This window comes from Notechis scutatus, chromosome 3 (assembly GCF_049901735.1).
Source record: "Notechis scutatus isolate UNSWTSFEM ecotype Mainland chromosome 3, rNotScu1.2, whole genome shotgun sequence".
Classification (NCBI taxonomy): Eukaryota; Metazoa; Chordata; class Lepidosauria; order Squamata; family Elapidae; genus Notechis; species Notechis scutatus.
In genome coordinates, this window is record NC_142011.1 from 146,417,090 (window position 1) to 146,439,953 (window position 22,864).

Genomic DNA, 22,864 nt, shown 5'->3' on the forward strand with positions numbered 1-22,864 from the left:
CCCCAGGAAAGGAGGAATGTGCTCGGAAACCGCGGGGTTGTGGTCGCTCTGCGCGCCTGCTGCTACAACCAACCGCCCGGGGAAGGCCATCTTTCCGGGTTTGGCTCGGAGCAGGCAGTGCAGAGGCAGCAAGGCTGCACGTTGGAGCGCTGGAGTTTTGTTTTGGTTTTTTCCCCTCACGGGGAAGTTATGCGCGTACACAGAGCCCTGGTCTCTGTGAACAGATTGAGGCCTGGGGCGGCCCAGCCGAATCTTAGGTGTTTCACCCGAATCTCAGGGGCTGCAACAAATAAGAAGGGAGTCAAGCTATTCTCCAAAGCTCCTGAGGGCAGGGCAAGAAGTGGAAACTAATCAAGGAGAGAAGCAACTTTGGAACCTAGGAGAAATTTCCTGACAGTTAGAACAATTAATCAGCAGAACAACTTGCCTGCAGAAGTTGTGAATGCTCCAACACTGGAAGTTTTAAAAAAAATGTTGGATAACCATTTGTCTGAAGTGGTGGAGGGTTTCCTGCCTATGCAGGGGGTTGGACTAGAAGACCTCCAAGGTCCCTTCCAACTCTGTTATTCTATTCTATTCCACGCTCATGCTTCTTGGACATGGAGAGCCTGAGGAGTTCCTCTTGAGGCCAAAGCCAAACAACAGCTGGCTGAGGTGTGGCATTTAGAGAAGCTGGAATTCCAGTGCCCCCCCTTTTTTTTCTTCATACAGGTCAGGGGTCTCCAAACTTAGCAACTTTAAGCCTTGTGGACTTCAACTCCCAAAATTCCCATGGAAACCCCTGGATTAGGTGCTTAATTTAGAAGTTATAAGGAGAGGCTGCTTGTAGGGCTACCATGTCTGGCCTGCAGAGAGCCGGAAGGCCACTGGACGAAACCCAGTTCTGATTTTGAAGTGTGGTGTTTTGTTTCATTAATGAAATGAAATTTGATGCCTCACTAAACTTTTTTGTGAGAACCTGAAGGGAGCACTGGTTAAGACATCAGGCTATAGAAACTGGGAGACCATAGTTCAAGTGCTGCTTTTAAGGCAAAAAGGTGGCTGGGTGACCTTAGGCCAGCCACTCTCTTTAAGCCCTAGGAAGAAGGCAATGGCAATCCACTTCTGATAAATCTTGCCAGGAAAACTGCAGGGGATAGTCCAGGCGGGTGGGTGTCAAACTCAGTGCATCATGTTGCTGTCACATGACATTTCGTGACGTTTTTCCCCTTTGCAGAGCTGGGGTGGGTGTGGCCTGCACATGACTAGAGACTCACCAGGAGCCTCCCCCACAAAAACATTCATGAGCAGAAATGCTGCCCAAGGCCAGTTTTCTAGACGTATTTTTTGCTGCTGCATTTATCTACAGATCACTTTCCACAGGCCAGGCAGTGGTAACACAGGTTTTGGTGACCCTAGCGTGCAAATGACAACAGTGCATGCCAGATTACAAGATTGCTAAGCAGGTGAAAGGTAAATAGGCTGTTCATATAGCACCTTTTTTTATTTGTGGGACTGAAGGAGCTTTCAGAGGCAGGTCAGGGGCCCGTCTAGCTCAAGTTATTGGCTACTCAGTATTTCAGGAACCCCTAAAGTTGCTAGGGACAAATTTATAATTTTTTTCATAAAGAGGATATGATGGAATTTTCTGAGCCTGAAAATGAAGATCGGCCTTGGGATAGTTTGTTCATTCAACTGTAAAGAAGACCAGAGCAGTATGAAAGTATTGCCTTAAACTCATTGAGAAGTGAGGGCAAAGTAACACATGGAGTTTCCAATATTTATTTTCCTTTCAAAGAACCTTCATCTCCATAAATTGGGAGTCTTGCTTTTCTGGTTGTAAATCACTGGAGCTTAACAGAGTATCACTGAGCGCACCATTACTGCATTTTTGGGTATAACTTTGATAAGCTCCATAGTCAAACAACTTGCTCGCTCAGTACCTCCTTATCAGACTTTTTATCTTACTTCAGTAAAATCAGCTTCCTGAAGTCCTTAGTTGTAATGCTGTAATAATTTTTGTGTGACTTATAACCTGTGATTAGTGGGCTATTAACCATGTAACTGACTTTGTGGGTAAAGGATTTTTAAAAACTAGAAAAAAATTCTAAAGCAACAAGGAAAGATGATCAGACTTATATTGTGTACTTCAGATGTCTTTTTCAGTTTGGCACCCCCTGGAATTTGGTGCTCTTGGAGACTGTTTACATTGCCCAGGCCTACAACCAGCCCTGATTAAGCACATAATTACTAATACAAGGTAACAGTAATATGGATGGTGCACATTCTTTATCCCCCAGATATTCTGCACTGTAGAAAAACTTGCCTTTTTTCTACTTTGCAGAAGACCACTGTGTGGGCTGATCTGACTTGGGGAATGGTTGTTTCATTGGATAAGGGTTTTAAACAGGGAAACATTGTTCCTTCATGGTAATGGGGAGTATTAGTAGATTTTACTGGGGAGTGGACAAAGGAATCCATGCTATGATCCCTTTCATGAATAGCCAGCTTGCATTCATAATACTGCAAATCTCACTGTCAGTCTAAATGACAGTGTTGATTCAGAATTCATAACGTCTCTTTATTTTTCAGTTTTTGGCACATAACCCAGGAGACTGCATGACTTTTCTGTACCTGATTTGGGAAAAGAAAAGTGAGTCTACTACCTCGCCCAAAGCTCTGATTAATGACCCAATTAACCCAAGTGGCTAACCCGGGTGGTTTAGATCAGGGGTCCCCAACCACCGGTCCGTGGAACAAGTCCTACCGGGCCGCTGGCTTGCTGGGCGCCGCCATCTTTTTTTGATGAAAAAGTGCTTCCGGTGAGCTTTTCCGGGTAGAAAGCTCACCGGAAGCACTTTTTCATCAAAGATGGCGGCTAGCGCTCGGTGAGCTTTTCCGGTAGAAATGGCTTTCTACCCAGAAAAGCTCACGGGAAGCGCTGGCGCCGCCATCTTTTTTTGATGAAAAAGTGCTTCCGGTGAACCAGCTAATGCCGGTACCAGGCCGCGCCATAAAAAAGGTTGGGGATACCGGGCCGCGGTGTAAAAAAGGTTGGGGATCACTGGTTTAGATAACAGAAGAGTTTGCTTCAGGATTTGGGCTATGTCTAAGAAACAGCAAAATGCTTTAAGCAAAAGCCATGTCAAAATTTAATTTACTTTGCTGTGTACACTTAAGATCAGTTCTTTCAAATATTTCAGTACAAGCTAAATAACTCTTTTATGGCAGCCTTGAAACTATATCAGGCATGTTTCAAATGATCTCGTTTTTCCACTTTAATATTTTTTAATAGATCAGTGCCACCTTATGGTCTATTTAGAATATTACACCGACAGTTGAAATTCTTTTTTCTTTTAATCAAGCAATGTCTACCTCATGTAAGATTTGCATTTGATGTATTTATACTAAAAATATTTTTACAGTTTTACAGAGACAGTCTGATGTAATAGTCAAAGTGCTGGCCTAGAAACCAGGTGTGTGTGAGTTCTAGTCCTGCGTTACACATGAAACCCAAGCTGAGCAGGGATAGGACATTTTCTGCAAAAGATGGCTCTGGTTGCAAACCTTATGAGAGAAGAGAAATAAATAGTGCCTTAACTGCAGACTATGCAACTAAGGAAATGATGGGGACTGTCTGTACTTACCTTTATACTATCCATATCAAATTTCCTGGAATTATTAGTCTTAGAGTGATTACTAGAAGAGAATAAGCAATCCTTGAACTGTTGGCCCAAGGTTTTCTCATCCATGCAAGATAACCTGTAAAATGTCCTCATATTTCATAGACTATTGTGGATTTACAACTCAATCCTTATTGTTCTTACGAATATAATCTGGTATTTCTTGAAGTATACCATGAAATAGTTGAAATAGGACCTAAGGACCCATGGCAACCCAACTATGGGCTGGTGAGATATGAAATTATATATTAATATCCATTGTTACCCATTTCTTCCCCATTTTTGTGTTAAAAGTGAATTCATTAGTGCACATTTTCAAGGCTTCACATTTTTGTAATGGTGCAAAATGTAGGTCATACACCATGTATGCCTTTTGGATGCCGTCAAGTTTGAACTACTATGACAAACTTTCTTGATTTCAAGAAACATGTGATGTATAGGTTCTTTCTGATAGTTGTTGGAAAGGAATGCTACATTTGTTCCAGACTTGTTAGTTCTTTTTTCTGTTGATTAATTATAGATGCTTTTTTTCACCAGAAGCTAGTATTTCTTTTTACAAAGATGAAGCACCTGAAAAAAGGACTGGAAACACCTGTAAAATCGGCTGTGAATGATTCCCATTAATGACAAACTTGGTGGCTGTGTGAAAACCACCAAGAAAGAGTAAGAGTAAGAGTAAGCTGAAGCTACAAAGGACTTTGCAGATGTGCAGAGGATTTTATATTTGTGTTTTGTTTTAAAGGTAAACAGTGTCATTAATCTTTTTCAATGATAGCTGTGCATCAAAAAGAGATGCTTCTATAAGAATTAACTCCTGATGCCATCAATCCAAAAACAGGGTGGTGTGTGTGTTTTTGTTCCTTCATTGATGTCCTGTAGTCAAAAAAAAAAAAAAAAAAAAACAGGAGCAGTGATGGAAAGTATTGGGAAGAGTACAAATGAACTTTTTTGTTACCGTTTTATTTTTATTGATGAAATTCATTGGCTGGCCATCTTATCAAAAAGTAACTTTGCATGGTCATGCTTCTCCTTATGAAAAAGGCAAAAAAAAATACACAAAAATTTCATCTGAAAATATCTAAGGAGTATTTTTGAATTTTGAAAAACAGTAGAAAATTGTGATTAAAGAAAGGGGTTAGTACAAATTCCATGATATAGCCTAAAAAGGAACATCAGGTAGACAAAATCCTGTTACAGATATTTATTTTTATAGCAGTTTTATACTGTACAGGTAATCCTCAGTTAATGACATATTTGAGATTGGGAAGTCCAAAAGCAATTGTAAAGTGAAAAAAAAACATAATTGCACCAATTTAAAATCACAGTTCTAGTGGATTCTATTGTGGTTGTTAAGTAAATTGTGCGCAACATTATCTGATTGTGACTTCCTTTGCTTGTCAGATGCTGGCAATGAATTGCAAATGGCAGTTATGTGACCATAGGACCGTATGACCATTTTTAAGTACACACCTGTGGTCAAGCTCCCAAATCATAATCATGTGACCCTAGTGCTGCTGCAGTGGCTGCAACTTCAAGAACTGGACGTAAGTCTCATTCAGCATCCTCGCAATTTCAAATGAACCTGTTACTAATCAAGCACAACTTCTCTAATTCCAAGTTTCCATTCTAGAATGTATACAATAATCCTACACATTATTCATAGGATTTTTTTCATGTATAGCTTTGACTTTTTCTTCTTACCAATTTTATAGTTTAATATGTGATAGAAATTGGATATAAAAACATATATTGTAGTACACTAAGTTGTTAATATATATATTAGCCACATGATACTTCAGAGCTGCTTGGTTATGAGAAGTTTGTTAGTTATCTCTCTTTATTTTATTGCTTTTGTTCGGTTTGAGTCAGTGTTGACTCCTGGTAACTGCCTGGACAAGTTCCTGAAATTTTCTTGGCAAGATTTCAGAAGTGGTTTGTTATTGCCTGCTTCCTAGTACTGAGAGAAAGTGATTAATTCACTCAAGGTTACCCAGCTAACTCCTGGTTTCTATCCTGATGCCTTAATCACTACTCAAAACTCTTTTTCTTTTGTTGCTTGTAGTAGTTGGAGGTTCCCCCCCCTTTCCCCCCCTTATAGTATTTTATATTTCCAATGTGTATTTGTATCAGCATTATTTTTCTTTTTTTAGAATAATAAGATAGAAATACTAAGGTCTACTTTACAATCATGCTATCTTTCTTTATCCCTGTATAGAATGACTTCTTAGAATTAGCTGTGAAGCTGACCCCTACTGGTTGATACATAAGATACAACTTTAAAACATATAAAATGAAGCTAATTAGCTTTTCAGTATAGAATGACTTCTTAGAATTAGCTGTGAAGCTGACCCCTACTGGTTGATATATAAGATACTTTAAAACATATAAAATGAAGCTAATTAGCTTTTCAGTAGCAGATCAAGACTGCTTCTCAAGTATGATAGTAGGGGAAGCATATAATATATTTTAAAATGGAATTAGAAAAGATGCTCAAAGAACCATGAAACTTTTCAAATGAAAAGTTCTAATTATTAGGATTAGTTTAGAACACTTCATTTTCTTGGGTAATCTGTTAGAAAAATAAGCATCTTATCAAGGTGGTCATTGCACAGTTTTGTACATCAGAAAATTGATTATGTGCCATCAAGTTGTTGCTGATGCTTAGGGAATAGACTGACTCAACAACAACCTGTTCCTAATCTGGTTCTTCATCTCTTCCAACCATGTACTCATCGCCACCATGACTGAGTCACTTTGCTGCTGTTCATCTTCTGTTCAAATAAATGGTCTATTTTTTTTCAGCCAGTGTCTTGGGAACTTTATTACATACTTTGCATTTTCAGAGTCGCCTTTTTCCCTTGCAGTGCCTTCCTTAGAAACAGGAGAACTTTTCATTTATTTGCCTTGCCTTTGTTATGCTTGTTATATATTGTTTGCACTAGTATAGGGCAACTCGCAGACTGAGTTTGCTTAACGTAGTAAGCTAAACCTTAGTGGACGTATCCTGTACAGGTAGTCCTTGACTTACAATCACAATGGAGCCCAAAATTTATGTGGCTAAGTAAGAAATTTGTTAAGTGAGTTTTGTTCCATTTTATGACTTTTTTGCCACATATGATAAGTGAATCACTGCAATTATTAAATTAGTAATACATTTGTAAAGTGAATCTGGTTTTCCCAGTGACTTTGCTTGTCAGGTCATAGAAAGTGATCATATGACCCCAGGACACTGCAACAGTCATAAATATGAACCTGCTGTCAATTGTCATCTGAGTGTAAATCACATGACCGTGGGAATTCTGCAGCGGTCATAAGTGTGAAAAAGGGTTGTAGTTAGTTTACTTTATTGTCATTGCACCTTGTACTACAAAATCAAACACCATCTTCAGTGCACATCATGACCATGACCATGAAAATAAACACAAGCACACATTCTTCACCCTTCACACATTGAACCGGAAACCCCCGACACCACACCAACACTGCACTACACAGCAGAATTCAAAAGAGCTACTGCCCTGGGATAGAAGCTGTTTTTCAGCCTATCTGTCCTTGTTTTTATTATTCTGTACCATCTGCCAGATGGTAATAGTTCAAAAAAGGGTTCCCAGGATGAAATGGATCTTTTGAATTTTCTTAAGGCAGCGGGCGCTATAAAACTCTTCCAAAGAGGGGAGAGGGCAACCAGTGATCTTCTGAGCAATGACATTAACCTTCTGGAGTGCTTTCCTATCTGCCACTGTGCAATTGGCAAACCATACAGTTGTTGTCTCCACACCATGAAAGCAACCAGTCCACCTCATCTCGGTAGGCAGACTCATCCTCCCTGGGGATAAATCCCACCATTGTATCATCTGCAAATTTAGCAATAGTATTACTAACGTGAGTGGGAATGCAGTCATGCACATAAAGAGTATAGAGTAAGGGACTCAACACGCAACCCTGTGGTGTACCAGTGTTAAGAATAAGGGCTGAAGGGGTATGATTACCTAATCTGACCCTCTGTGAGCAGCCAGACAGGAAATCCACAATCCAAAAGCAGATTGAATTAGAAAGCCCAAGGTCCAGAAGTTTAGACACTAGTCTGTGGACGAATTGTGTTAAACACAGAACTAAAATCCACAAAAAGCATCCTCACATAGCCCTCCCACTGTTCTAGATGAGTCAGAGTAGTGTGAAGAGTGATGGCTATAGCATCCTCTGTAGATCTATTTTTTCTGTATGCAAACTGGTGTTTATCGAATGTATGTGGAAGACCAGAAATGATGTGCCAGCAGACCAATTTCTCAAAGCATTTCATGATAATAGGAGTGAGTGCCACTGGTCTTTAATCGTTGAGGTTATTGAAAGGGAACTTCTTTGGCAGCGGAACAATGGTGGAAGCCTTCAAACAGGATGGAATATTGGACTGGGATAAAGACCCGATTGAAGATCCTGGTAAAGACTCCAGCCAACTGATCAGCACAGTCTTTAAGCACTCAGCCAGAGATACCTCACTTCCTGTTCCTCCACAATGAGGTGGGGGCTACAACTGGCTGGTAGTTGTGTTTTATCTGTCTCTGATGTCTCCACTTCAAAGCGAACAAAGAAATGATTCAGTTCCTCTGCCAATGAAGCATCCCCCTCAGCAGGGATGACATTGGTTGGTTGATGGTTTGTAATTTGTTGAATCCCTCGCCACACCTGCCTCATGTTATTGCTATAAAAATTATCCTCAATCTTCCTCTTATAATCAGTCTTGGCCTTCCGAATACCTTTCTTCAGATTAGCTCTGGCAACACTATATCTTGCCCCATCACTGGACCTAAAGGCCTTGGTCCTGTCATGCAAGAGGCGCTGGACTTCCTTGGTCATCCAGGGTTTCTGATTGGGGATAGATCCTAATGCGTTTATCCACAGTGATAGTAGGTCACTTTTTTCAGTCTTATTGTAACTTTGAACGGTCAGTAAACAAAACTGTTGTAAGTCGAGGACTACCTGTACTGAGGAACATGAATTATGGTTAATCTCTTCCAAATGGCAATGCTAATTGCTGAACTTGGGAATCGCAATCCAACTCATCCAGACTAAGGACAAAGTGTGCAGAATTAACAAGGTCCTGTTTTAGTTTTGGAAATCTAGCATTTATATAACTCAATGGTCCTCATTGAAAAATCCCAAATCATTGCTGGAAAAATAGTGCAGGTATCATCTAATTTTGTAGGATCCAGCAACCAGGACCCAACTTCTAGTTTGTTCTCAGCATTCTCCCAATCATATCCTGTATTGAGATTAGAGTATGACCCATGCCAGTCAATCAATCAGTTACTTGTTCAATCAAGTAACACAGAGAGAGATACAGACAACAGATGAGTGGGAAAAGGGGAATGGGACTTAATATCAACAATTCATATATGTAGATTAAAAAAAACCACAACACACAATCAGACAGTGCTTTCCAGGACTAATGGAAAAAAACTTTTGTGGATAATTAGCATGGATAATCCCAAAGGGAATGGCCTTTGGTTATTCCAGCCTTAAATTTCTTTAAAAATAATAAAATAGGGATGGAAAGTAGGACAGCAGGTAATTGCCCTTCTATACCATGAAGGAAACTTTGGTGGATAGAGATGACAAATGAAAAGTCACAAAAAGATATTACAAGAGGTACTCCTTTAGGAATTTCTCCACTAAGCTATGTGTCTCCAACCTTTTGTCTTGCCTGGGTTGCATTAAGTGAAGAGGAATTGTCTTGGGCCATGTATAAAATATATAAGAAACTTCCTTTTTTAACAAATTTTGTGTGGCTGCATTACTACTGATAGTTGTCCAGGGTGACTCAGAGACTGGCAAGTGGACATGCCTGCCCTGCCTTAAGCTTTTAAATCTTTATGCCTTTATTTATCCCATTCCATGCAGACTGCTCCTCTCATTGCTGGGTTGAAGACTAGTTTATTGATCTTCATCCAAGATCAGTTGGATGATCCTTTCTGTTGCGTTATGATCTATTTTTGAAATTATGCAAGGAAGACATTGAGGTCGGGATGACTTAGAAATTTGAGAAGCAGGAAAATCAAGGTCAAAAACAAGGATTCATGCTCATCTGTTGGGCAAGTTCTTTATACTAAACCTTACTGGTGTGCTTAGCAATACTTATGAAAGGTTTTTCTTTAGTGGTCCCTCTGAGTTAATTAGGAACAACCCGGTTTAGTGACTGGGACATTTTACAGGAGGCTGTTAGTTTGAAAGCACTGGATATATTGTTTTCATTAGTGAAAGGCAATTATGATACTATGGCATGAAGCCGGAAATATATAAAGAAAGAAACTTGGTGTAATTCTTTTAAACCAAAAAGTCCTGCTAAGAAAGCCACGCAAACCATCTTTTCCCTTTCTATTGTATGCAACTTGTCCCCAGCCGAATCGGAGGCTTCACGTCCTATGAATTTCATGTGGACCAGATGCTAAAACCAAATCATGGTTAAGATATTCAACTAAGAAATCAGGAGATTGTGACTTCTAAGTCTCAAATTAGACAAATGAGTGACTGTGTCTTGTCTCAACTACCTGATAGGGTTGCCTAAAATCAAAAATTAAAATAGTAATCCTGGTGATAAAATAATGCAAATTGAATTATTCATAGATTATTACCCTCACTGATAGCCCAAACTTTGCCTCAGCCCAACCGTCCTCATAGGATTATTGTTATGGAAGGATAGGAAGAGGAGGAAACAAATGTCACTTGAATATCCTGAAGGAAAGTTTGACTTCAACAATACATTAAAATAATAGCTGAGAAAATAAAACCAAAATGTTAAAAATGGACTCAAAATTAACTTATCATCTAAGACAAGCGTCTGTAACCCCTGGGCCATGGACTGGCACTGGGCCGTGACATGCCAGCAACCGCGCTGCACAAACTAGCAAAACCATATGCAGGATGCAGGCAGCACGTAAATCCATGACCCCTTCGATCCACGGAAAAGCCTTTCTCCATGGAATTTGTCCCTGGTGCCCAAAAGGTTGGGGATTACTGATCTAAAATACAATCAATATTTGAATTGATATCTGCTTAGATTAATAATTTATTTTTTATTTATTTATTTATTTATTTGATTTGCCAATTGTTTACAAGATAATAAGTATAAGTGTATACATGGTTGTGAATACATGAAATGGGTACATATAAGAAAAAATAAAAGAATAAGAGAAACAATAGGACAGGGACGGTAGGCACGTTGGTGCGCTTATGCATGCCCCCTACAGACCTCTTAGGAAAGGGGTGAGGTCAATAGTAGACAGTCTAAGGTTAAAGTTTTTGGGGTTTGGGGAAGAGACTACAGAGTCGGGTAGAGTATTCCAGACATTGATCACTCTGTTGCTGAAGTCGTATTTCCTGCAATCAAGTTTGGTGCGGTTAACTTTGAGTTTGTATCTATTGTGTGCTCTTGTGTTGTTATGGTTGAAGCTGAAGTATTCATTGACAGGTAGGACATTGCAATGTATGATTTTATATACCATGCTTAAGTCAGACCGAAGACATATCTCCTAGCAGCAATGGTAACAGTTACTTCCAGTTTTAATAAATTATATAAAGGAAGAGTAGGTCATCTCTTAATAAAGAAGAAAATGTAGTATTTGGTAGGAAAGGGGCAATAGTAGACCACTGAGTCATGTTATGTCCATATGAAGTACAATATTGCAGTTATCTATTCTCTCTTGAGGCAGTGCCAGCTCAAGGGTATATTATGCCAGTAGGGCCTAAGCCACAATGACTGATGGGCCCATCACTTACTGATGCACATTTGAATTTTTAACGTTGGAAAAAAGGCAGCAATGGCATCCTTAAGCTTTGGTGCCCTAGCCCAAGGCCTACGTGGCTGCAGCCTAAAGCCACCCTTATTTGGGGGAAGGAATTGGTGTGTGTTTTTCACACATTCTTTTAGGAATGCTACATTTACATAGATTATCTGTCTTATAATAGTAAACATATGAATAGCTCTGCTGGATCAGGTTAAGACACAGCAAATTCCATAATTTTGTTTCTCAAACAGGCCAAACCACATGCCTTTGGGAGGTGGAAACATACCCTTCTCTACAATTGATATTTGAAGCCATGAATTTTCAACACTAATTATTCTTGATACAGCTGTCATCCATATATTTATCCTTTCTTTTTAAGTTTCCCCATTATTGGTTATCAACATATCTTATGGCAATGAATTCCACGGGATAGTTGTAGTGTGTGAAGAAACGCCTTCATTTTTCTGCTCTAAATTTTCTCCCAATCAGCTTCACTGATGATCCCTGATCCATGAAGAAAAATATCTGCACTTTCACAGCCATTTTCTAATAAACCCTACCATACAATGTTTTTTCACATTTACCAAGACATTGATTTGACATATAAATTGGCTATCCAATATGACCCTAAGATTTTTTTTCCCTGATTAGCTGCTGATAGCTCAGATTCCATCTGTATAAGTGAAGGGGGAGGGGAAGAGTTTGCCCCATGTTATTGAACTGTACATGGCTCACATTTACAATTTTAAAAGGAACCTTTTGGGGCTCTTCACAATTGCTCTTGGCTTTCAGCACTCCAAATAGTTTGATATCAAGCTAAGAAAACTTCAAAGGAAAGGCACACAACACAAAGGATTGGGGTCACTTATATGCCCTGAAACTTGTATCTGCCCCAAACTATGACAAATCCAATTCAGGTATGTTGGCTCCACTTTATATTTTTCAGTCTAAATCAGAAATCTCTCAAACAGAATCTAGTGCAAATTGCCATTGATTCTGAGTCCACCAACTCTTTGAATGCTAGAAAGCAATTTGTCCACAGATCTTCCAAACAAAATGAGGTGTTTGTTAAACGCTTAAGTCACTTAAGCAACGTAATTTGAATTTGTTCTTCCAAGGGATAATTTCGCTTCTGCTATTAGCAGTCGAAAGTTTTTAGCGATGTACCGACAATAGTCAGATACTATCAGATGACCAAAGGAAAGGGAAGGATAAGTCTTGTAGGTTATTAAACGTTTAATTATGACATAAATTACAATATTCTTCATGCAGCCGTTCCAATTTAATTTATTCCGAACCGTATCGGCGATTTTGTTTTTAATATCCCAGCAACCCACGGAGTTCAATTCCTTGTCTGTGACTCGTTTTGAGTGCAAACCGGCAAACCAGAAGAAAACTTCGGAAAGGAATGAAGAGGAAGGGTGGGAGGCTCGATTTTAAAAGTCCGGAATCCCGGCATCTCGAAAGGGAATCCCCCAACTAATCAACCAATCGGCGAAGACAATGCAAAACAGGGCAACCCCGTGCCTTTACGATCCAATGAGAAACTGGCAAAGTGTCCAAGACTCTCGCGATTGGGAGACCTGGCAGAGGGAGTAGACCAATGAGTTCACGATCCAGGCTTGGCACGCTGAAAGGGCGGGGCTATGCAAATCTGGTTTGAAAAGCGAGCGGGAAATCTGAGTTTCGCGGGAGGCTCTTGGCGCGTAACCCTTCTCCCTTCTCTTTATTCATTGTCAGCGGCAGCTGCCGCCGCTTCCTGGAGCCATTTTCCAGCTAGCCCCACACAGCGGGAGTGGCCGCAAAATCCATCCGCTGCATCTGCCCATAATGCGGGCTCCTTCGCCTTAGCAACGTCGTCTCCTAAAGCTGGACCCTTCCCCGGGATCTGCAACCTGGACCATTTCGGGCCGGGCCCGGGCCTTAAGTAGCTAAACACTCGGGAAGGCCCGGGGGGAAGGGGTGGCGAGCGAAAGGGGTGGTGGGAGGAGACTCGGCTTCGGGTGCAGATCCACCCAAGGATGCGGAGGGGACTCCACCCGCACGGCCTCCCGCCTTGGTCGGCTTCGGCTCCCATGGATTCCGGAGGGAGCCCCGCGGTTGCCGTCAGCCTCCCAGCTCGTTTCGCTCCTGCCGCCGCCGCCGCCACCTCTTTCCTTCAGTTCCACAGCAGTTCCGGGGCATCCTCGCTGGGGGCGACTTGGGGCTCCAGCTTTCCCGGGGCTGATTGTGGCGCGGCGGAGGGCGCTCGGCCTAGTCTCGTGAGCGGAGGAGGCACCTCCTTGTGCTGCACCCCGCACGGGCCCGCCGGACGGGTGGTGCTGGTGCATCCCGCCAGTGAAAGCGGAGGCCGATCCCTGGTAATTCCTCCTTCCCGGTCTCTGGGGGCTGCGTTTCCTTTCTGCGCTGCGGCACTGGGGTGCGCTCCCTGAAAGAAGGGCGCCGTGGCCGCTTTTGTACAGGACGCCTCTCCCCAGCGCCGCAAACTTTTATCTTTTTTTCTTTCCTTTTCCTCCGGCGGGAAGCCACCATGGCCCGGCAACAGGGGGTATTGGGGACAAGTAGGGCGTCCCCAACTAATCGAAGTAAACCTCGGGGTGGCAGTCGTCCTCTGATTAAGGGGTGGGGGTGGGGATTGCTGGGGGAGGGGGCAATCTCCTTGCCTTGCCTTAAGGCAGGAACAAAGAGGCCGGCGTTGGCAAGCAGCGCCCTGGCACGGGAGAACTCGTGCTCGTGTGAAAGCGCCAGAAGGCCGGCCGGGTTTCGACGTCCCTCTCGCCGGGGGTGGGGGTGGGTTCACGGCCTGAGCGGGCAGCATGGCCGTGGGGAAGAGAAAGGTTCTCTGCCCCGCTGGTCGCTTTTTCGCTTCACCCCCGGACTCCGTGGTGACGTTTCGCACACGTGCGCCGAGGCCGCGTTTGTGACTGGGAGCCGGGCGAAGGAGGGAGAGAGAGAGAGAGAGAGGGAAGGAGGGGGCGCTGATCCGAGCGGGGGGAGGGGGGACACACCAGAGCCTTCCTCTGGCCTGAGCAACCACACAGAACTGCACACACAACACAACAGGGTGCGCGCCTGTGCCCGCCTCGCCGCCTCTCTCGCCCACAGACACGCGGCCCTTCCCGATCCTCAACTCTTGGAGCTGTCGGGAAGGGGAGGGGGGGGCATTGTGAGGCTTGGAAATGCCCCTGCAGCAGGTAGGTTAGGGAAGCGTGTGAGGGGAGGGGCGGGTGGTGGTGGTGGGGGGGGGGCAGTTAAGGTGCTGCCTGCAACAGTCGCTCCCCGAAGTGAGCAGATTCCGCTCGCCCAACAGAAATTCCCCTCAAGGGAAGGCTCCCTCTTCTGTTTCCGGGGAGGGCATGTGAAGTTGGGGTACTAAGTTACCCCACCCACCCACCCACCCAAAGTGTCCCCTCGTGGCCCTGGGTATCCCTTCTGCTAAAATTACCGTTATGGAAACCCCCGCACTTCCCCCCCCTCCCTCATGTTTTCCTCTGGAGTTGAGTTCTGGCGTTTCTGCTGTCTCTGGAGATGGCTCCCTCAAAGTTGGTCGGTTCGAGTAACTGCTTCAGGCCAGCCACCGTTTTGCCTGCCTGCTTATGCTATATGTTTGAAATGTCTTGGGGTGGTGGTGGTGGGATGAGGTGGGTAGGCTTCCAAATGAAGCCTTCCCTTTCTTGTTCCTCAACTTTCAACCCCCCTTTCCTGCTAAGTATAATTTGATTATAATGTCTTGGCTGCTACCCTGAAGAGAGAGCAAAGGGTAACTGAGGGGTATTTTTGTGTGTGTGTGTGTGTGTGTTGGGGTTTAGTTGGAAAACCCTGCTGGATAAGACTAAAAAGTGTGAGAATGTTTGATTGTTGTGGAATAATTTTAACTCCTTGCGCCCTCCCTGCTCTTTTCTGAAATGGTTCTTGGAGGCTCGCCCTTTTTCCTCCCAATTCCTGCTTGTTATAACAAATACATTTGTCATCCGACTTGGTAGCTCAGAAATTGAAGTGAAAATTTGGATAAAAGCTGAGAAGAGCGACATGGGGGAAGACGGAAGGAAAATAAAGGTTTCCCCTTTGGGCAAGTGGGAGGCAATATAGGTAAGCAAAATAAAATGAAGAGAATAGCTGTGGTCTTGAATTCTAAGCCACCCCATTCTGGGCCTTGCTCAGAAACCTTTTCTGGTGAGGCTTATTAGATTTCAAGGCCTTTCACAGGTACAGTCAGAAGGCTACACAGATTTATTCTGCCAAGCTTCTTCGCAACAAGCATATGCTGTTGGTTGTGGGCCTTTGCATTCCTTTTTCTTTTTCCCCTCTTAGTATATGTTTAGATGATCAGCTATTTCATATAGTTTATCTTTCGAGCCATTCTTTGAAGCTAAAAGGTCAATATCTGTGCCCCCATATGACTGGTTTTTATTATTATATCTGTTTGGTTTGTCTTGGCTAGGGATATTCACTCTAGAGAAGGCTGTAGCCAGACTACTGTATAGAGCAAGAGCAAAAACAAATCATACATTGTTTTGTGTCAGATAATCAGGGTTGACACTTGATTGAAACTGTCCTGTTATTTAAAACCAATTAAAGCAATTAGGGTTATACTAGCATTTTTTAAAAAGTGCATATTCAGTTTTATGTTTTTGCAATAAGAATGAAGATATAAAACAGTAAAAATATAAAAATTAAAACGAGAGCGGTGATTTAAATTTCTTTCCTAAAAAGTATGATAAGCATTTCTGTATATGGGTTAGAAATGTAATATGAAAGAAAACCCTGATGGCACAATGAGAGTTATGCTAATAAATAATTCTAAGCATGTCTAAATTGTGTCAAATACTAGAAAATTGTTTGCTCAACTCTTTTTCTGAATAATATTTATTTGGTTCAATAAAAGTACTTTGTATTAATCCGTGTTCCACTTTTATAATAAACTGTTGCATGGGTTACTAATATGGAGACTTTCAGATGTTACTGAATCAAAACTTCTTTCTACTGGCTGTGCTAGTTACAGCAACATCTGGAAGGATGCACATTATGCATCCATGAATGGTTTAGTGTGAGATATGCACTTTTATATTCACAAGTTATGATTTAAACAACCCATGACATAGTGGATGTATGAACTTAAATCTGTTGAATAACAGATGACCATCTGCTTAGGATATCTGTTTCTAATGGGTTTGTGCAGATCTTTTTTTAAATTAAAGAACAGTCAATTTATATTCTAATGGCAGTGTCCTAAATTGTAGCTGTTAAAATTACAGTATTAAACAAGTGTACAATCTATGTTTCAGTGTTCCTTCTGTTCAGAAACACTGCGTATTTCTAATCATGACCGCCATGATAATTTAGGTCCCGTAATGAAGAGTAAGGTATCCTTATCCAACTTCATGTTTTCCATATACCAGTGAGGGCAAACCTATGGCACGAGTGCCACAGGTGGCACGCAGACCCATTTGTGCTGGCACGTGAGCTGCAGGCAAACTTACCTCACTGCGCATGCATGCGCCTCACAGCTGATTTTTGGCCGGTTTGAGGCTTTTTTCGGCCTCCCAGAGGCTTGAGGAAGGCCTTTGCAGGCGGAAAACTAGGCCTGTTTCATCACTTCCTGTTTTTCCGGAAATACTGGAAGTGACAAAACGGGCCTAGTTTTCGGCTTGCAAAGCCTGCAGAAGCCTTCCTCAAGCCTCTGGGAGGCCGAAAAAGGCCTCAAACCTGCTGAACATCAGCTGTGAGGCGCAGTGCGGGTAAGGGGGTTGTGGAGGGTGGGGTGGGTGGGGATTGTGCGCGCATGCATAGGGGGCGTGAGGGGCACGCATTGCCTTCACGCTTACTGGCATGCGAGCGTGCAAGCGCATGCACAATTTTTGGCACAGGAGCCCCAAAAGGTTAGCCACCACTGCCATATACATTGGGATTTCCATACCCATAATCCCATTATAGTTCCAGTGTGTTTAGAATGAGATGGGAAATACTAGAAATTATTTGCAGGATTATCTCTCTCGGTTTCTGCTCATCTCACCAGATCTAATAGAAGGGGCATGTTCTAAATCTCTTCTATCAAACAGTATCTTGAACCCTGAAGTCATACCTTCTCAGTGGGAACACTTGCCCTATGGAACAGCACTCCCTCCAGAGATTCAGATGGCCTCCACTCTGTTTTGCATTGAATACATGGCTGTTTTTCCAGGCCTTTGGGTCAGGAATTTAGATCAGCTCTGCTACTGCTGGTGTGTTTGTTTGTTTGTTTATCCTTGGGCTTCAGGGTTATATGTTGTGAGGTATTTTTGTACACTGTCCAGAGTCACCTATGTGAGATCAGTGACCATATAAATCACACAGATAAATAGAGCAGTTTTTGTCATAGTTTGCAGTTGCAGCTTTCAAGTACCCGTGAAGGACCCCTTTCAGTGTCAAGAAAAATCTGTACACAGCTGAGTTTGAATTACATATACCAAGAAACGGGCCCAATGACTCAGCAGTTATGACAGTGGTCTTGTTGGCTGGAAAGCTGACAGCCCTGGTTCAAGACCCAAGAACCACACAACGGGGTGAATTCCTGTTACTTGCCCCAACTCTTGCCACCTAGCTTTTTAAAATATAAGTAGACAAATAGGTACCACTTTGGTGGGAAGGTAAAGCATTCTGTGTGCCTCTGCATATTGTCATGCTGGCCATGACTGCAGAAGTGTCTCCAGACAATATTGGCTTCCTCAGCTAAGAAATGGAGATGATGAGCATAGCCCCCTAGAGTTGGACACGACTGGACAGGGGAAACTTTTATCTTTATCTTTATACCAAGGAAAAAAGAACAGCCTCACTAAAATGAAGTACAGGTAGTCCTCAACTTAAAACTGTTCGAAGTTATGACATATCCCAAAAATGACCCACCCATCCCAAAATACTGCCCCATAACGAGCAGTAGGTTTGCTTAATGACCACTTAACAACTGCTGCATAAAAGGTTATAAAATTAGGTACAGTCAGGTGATCACCTACTTTACAATTGTTATGACTTATGACTAAAATTGTTGGCTCAGGTAAAATCCTAATTCACTCACAGGTGTCAAACTCGCAGCATCATGTTGCTGTCACATTACATATTGCGGCATTTCCCCCCTTGTGGAGCTGGGGTGGGCATGGCCTGCATGTGCCATGGGCTGACAGTTTGACACCTGTAGACTATCGGCATATTAACTACGGCATTACTTTTCTATCTTGCTATCTTTGTTGTATGTATTTACATGCACTAAGAAAAATAACTGAATATTTGGACCTTCCATATTTTTAGCAACTGCTTCAGATTGACTTTCTGCTCTAGAGATGAATAGATGCTGGAAAAATGTATGTGGACATAAATGCCAAAACATCCATGAAAAAATGCGATTATGTATATTACTTGATAGATGAGGAACAAAGGGGACATTCAGGGTGTATGTTAGAATTCACATGGATGAATTAAAGCAAACATCTACAGTGGTGTGACAGTTTCAAATGTTAAAGTAGCTTATATTTCCTCAGATCAAGAAAAGTGCTGATTACAGTCTCATAATATGCATTTTTCTAATTTAAATGATATATGGTGGGAAATTTTCGGCATCAAAAAATGCTGCTTAGGATTTTAAAATGTCAGCTTTGCAGACAGTTGCACAATACACAGATACATGAAGATCAGCAATATCAAAATTAGTCATCTGTGATACATCACTAACCTAAAAGTGGGTGAAGAGGAGAGCTACTGTATATTTTTCAGAAGCTTCCTTTGGCTATTTAAAGTGCATATTTGCAGATCATCAAGCAGATGGTTATGTTCATGCTTGCAATAAATTGGTGCAGAGACCCAATAAAAAAGGTTCTTGATGCTGTCATTACTTCCCATAGAAATTAAAGAAGGAACAGGATTTTTGCCCATTTCTAATCTTGATATATAGAGACAGATAGATCTGAAATGATTAAAAGCGGAGAGTCAAGTAGTTGTAAGTACCACTGGAAAAGTTTAGTCTAATCACCTAAATAAAAGCAGTTTCAGTTTGCTTCTCATGTTTACCTATAAATACTTTAACCATGGTTTATTCAAACTTATTGTCTGTTTCTTATGCACGTAACCATAAACTAACCACAATGTTCGTATTTGCATAACACTAGTCTAAAATGTGATTGCCTAGTTTGCAAGGATAGTTTTACTACACCTTCAAAAATTAGTTAGGTGCCATCAAATGAAAGGTGACTTTGTGACTGCATGGATAAATACTGTTTTGACCTACCTCAAGTTATAATCTAAATCATGGACAGTTTTATACATTTTTGGTCTGTTTATGCATTGTATTACCCCTTTTCTGTTCCCCTTATATCTACCAAGCATAGTCATATTCTAGCCCATCATCTGCTAGCATCACATAAACAAAATAGGTAAGTTTCTATTTGCTAATTATTGCATTCAGGAAGCATTGCTGCAGGATGAGCTAGCTGGTTTTTCATTCTATCTTTGGATCCTTAATTTAAGATTGACAACTATCTACCGTTTTTTTCTCAATATCCAGATTTCACGGACACATTGCCACTGAGAGGACCATTGTTTAAACTATTATGATCTTTGTTGTCACTTTATCCTATATTTAATAACTGAGTATACTGGTTCACATTTTTATCTTTAATATCCATGTTAAGAATATAAAATCAAAAGGGAATTTCATAATGAATTTTTTAAACTTGGTTAACAAAATGGTATTGCACACATATCTCAAACTTATCCTTGTTTTGGACTTTTGATCTATTTTTGAGCTGTTATACTCTTGTAACATTTTTATAACATTTGCTGTATTGAGTTAAATAACTATAGGAATAATACCGTGTTTCCCCAAAAATAAGACCCTGTCTTATATATTTTTTTGCTACCAAAAAAGGCACCAGGTCTAATATTGGGGAATGTCCTCCACTGACTAACCTCACTTGTGTGCGTCGCCCCTGGCTTCCTTTTCACTGTCCGAAGCCTTCAGGAACTTGTTCTTCTGCAGCTGGCAAGGCTTTACTGAAGGCCTTCGTAGCTGATAACAGAGCTCTGGATCAATCCACAGCTTTGCGATCAGCTACAGAGGCCTTCAGGAAAGCCTTGCCAGCCTTGCCAGCTGCAGGAGAAATGGGCCAGCAAGGCAGGTGTTGGGGTGTGGGAGGCCTGGCTACAACTGTCCAAAGGTAAGTAGGGCAGCTCCACCCTCCCATCCTCACCCTAGCTTAAATTTTACCCATGCGCTCAAGTGGGTGGGATCTTAATTGGGGGTAGGGCTTATATTGGGCGCATGTGTAAAAATCAAGCTAGGACTTACTGTCAGGGTAGGTCATATTTTTTTGGAAACAGGTTAGATATTCTTTTCTCACTTGCTATTCTGAACCGCTGTTTTTCTAACCTCAGTCTTTAGGGTTGCTTTTTATTCAATTGTAAATATTTTTTAGAAGAATAACCAAATATTAGAATTGAATTAAATTGAATTACTTATTGGCCAAGTGTGATTGGACATACCAGGAATTTGTCTTAGTGCAAATGCTCTCAGTGTACATAAAAGAAAAGATATATTTGTCAAGAGTTATGAATCATAAAGTACAGCACTTAATAGTCACAGAGTACTATAAGCAATCAAATCATACTAGGAAACAGTCAATATAAAGGATACAAGCGACAAAGTTACAGTCATACAGTCATAAGTGGGAGGGGATGGGTGATAAGGAGTGATGAGAAGATTAATAGTAATAGTGCAGACTTTGTAAATAGTGGACAGTGTTGAGGGAATTATATTTTAAAGTCTGCACTATTACTATTAATCTTCTCATCACTCCTTATCACCCATCCCCTCCCACTTGTGACTGTATGACTGTAACTGTCGCTTGTATCCTTTATATTGACTGTTTCCTAGTATTCCTTGTTGGGTTGCAGAGCCAAACCAGACAGTTATAGAGGTGCAGATGACAGACTCAATAATTCCTCTGTAGAATTGTATCAGCAGCTCCTTGGGTAGTTTGAGCTTTCTGAGTTGGCACAAAAAGAACATTCTTTGTTGTGCTTTTTTGATGATGTTTTTAATGTTGGGTGTCCATTTTAGGTTTTGTGATATAACAGAATCTAGAAATTTGAAGGTCTCTACTGTTGATACTTTGTTGTCTAGTATTGTAAGAGGTGGTAGTATGGGAGGGTTTCTCCTAAAGTCTACCACCATTTCTACAGTTTTGAGTGTGTTCAGTTCCAGATTGTTCCAGTTACACCATGAGACAAGTTATGCAACCTCCCGTCTGTATGTGGATTCGTTGTTGTCTCGAATGAGACCAATAACTGTTGTATCATCTGCAAACTTCAGTATTTTAACAGATGGATCATTTGAGATGCAGTCATTGGTATATAGGGAGAATTAGGACATAGACAAGTTGTATTTTGGCATGATTAACACTATCCAAGGCATTGCTGTAGTTTATAAAGCAAAGAGAAGCCACCTATTTTTGTTTTCTTCATTAACCTTACATTAATAATCTGATTTCATATCGATGGGACCCACAGATTCCCTGCCTTCCTGCTCTGATGGGTCGGGTAGATATGACCAGCAAGAGATAGTTCCTCAGATAACCTAGTCCCAAGCCATGAAGGGCTTTAAAGATGACAACCAGCACCCTGAATTGTACCTGGAAGCAAATCTGCAACCAATGCAGCTCCCGCGGGAGAGGTGAAATGTGCACACTGGGGTCTGCACAAAACCATGCGGGCTGCTGCATTTTCCACCAACTGGAACTTCCGGATGTTCTTCAAGGGCAGCCCCATGTAGAGTATTTTGCAACAATAAAGACGGGAAGTGACCAGGGCATGAGTGACTGTGAGAGTTGGTCCAGGAAAGGGCGTAACTGGTACACAACCCGCAGTTGCGCAAAGGCCCTCCTGGCCATGACTGCCACCTGCTCTTCGAGCAGGAGTTGTGAGTCTAGGAAACCCCCTAGATTATGCATAGGGTCTGTTTGGGGTAGTGCCATCCCATCCAAGACTAAAGGTGGCAATTCTCCCTGAGCCAACGAACCCCAAACCCAGAGCCACTTGCAAGGGTTTAGTTTCAACCCGTTGCTCCCCATCCAGCCCCTAACAGCCTCCGGGTACTGTGAGAGGGATGCTTTATAGTAACTAGAGGACTGCTGTCCAATTTGAGAGGCTAAACTTTTAGCACCCAAACTTGGGTAATTGTTTCTGCCACGTCCATACAGTTGGCTTCTTTATTTGATTCTGGAATTCCTTCTCCTACATGGGTGGCCTTTCTTATGCCTTGTAGATCCCAACTTTCTCTTATCCACATTATGAATTACCGCTTAACTTCATTTCTTGTCTTTTGAACTTCCCTGCAAGGGTGACCCTTTACTGTTGCTGGAAGGAAAATCCATCTGGTTCAGTTTCAAGCTGGGAAAA

At 41.8% G+C, this 22,864-nt stretch overlaps 1 protein-coding gene and 1 long non-coding RNA gene across 4 annotated transcripts in view; both read left to right on the forward strand.

The window, feature by feature from the left end:
- The first annotated feature begins 91 nt into the window (after positions 1-91).
- LOC148131430 (uncharacterized) lies at positions 92-6,463 on the forward strand. The gene is made up of 3 exons (XR_015748827.1): positions 92-654; positions 2,572-2,632; positions 5,064-6,463. It is a non-coding gene; the product is annotated as an uncharacterized LOC148131430 (long non-coding RNA).
- Positions 6,464-12,873: 6,410 nt separating this feature from the next.
- The window catches only part of E2F3 (E2F transcription factor 3), a 38,201-nt gene continuing 28,210 nt past the window's right edge, over positions 12,874-22,864 (forward strand). For 2 of the 3 annotated variants that reach the window (XM_087961385.1, XM_087961386.1), the window contains exon 1: positions 12,874-13,803. In XM_087961385.1, coding sequence (XP_087817511.1) covers positions 13,465-13,803 — 339 coding nt within the window. In that variant the 5' untranslated portion in view covers positions 12,874-13,464. Of the gene's footprint in view, positions 13,804-14,396; positions 14,638-22,864 lie in introns of those variants that run through there. The other variant, XM_026669983.2, reaches the window with a different exon arrangement.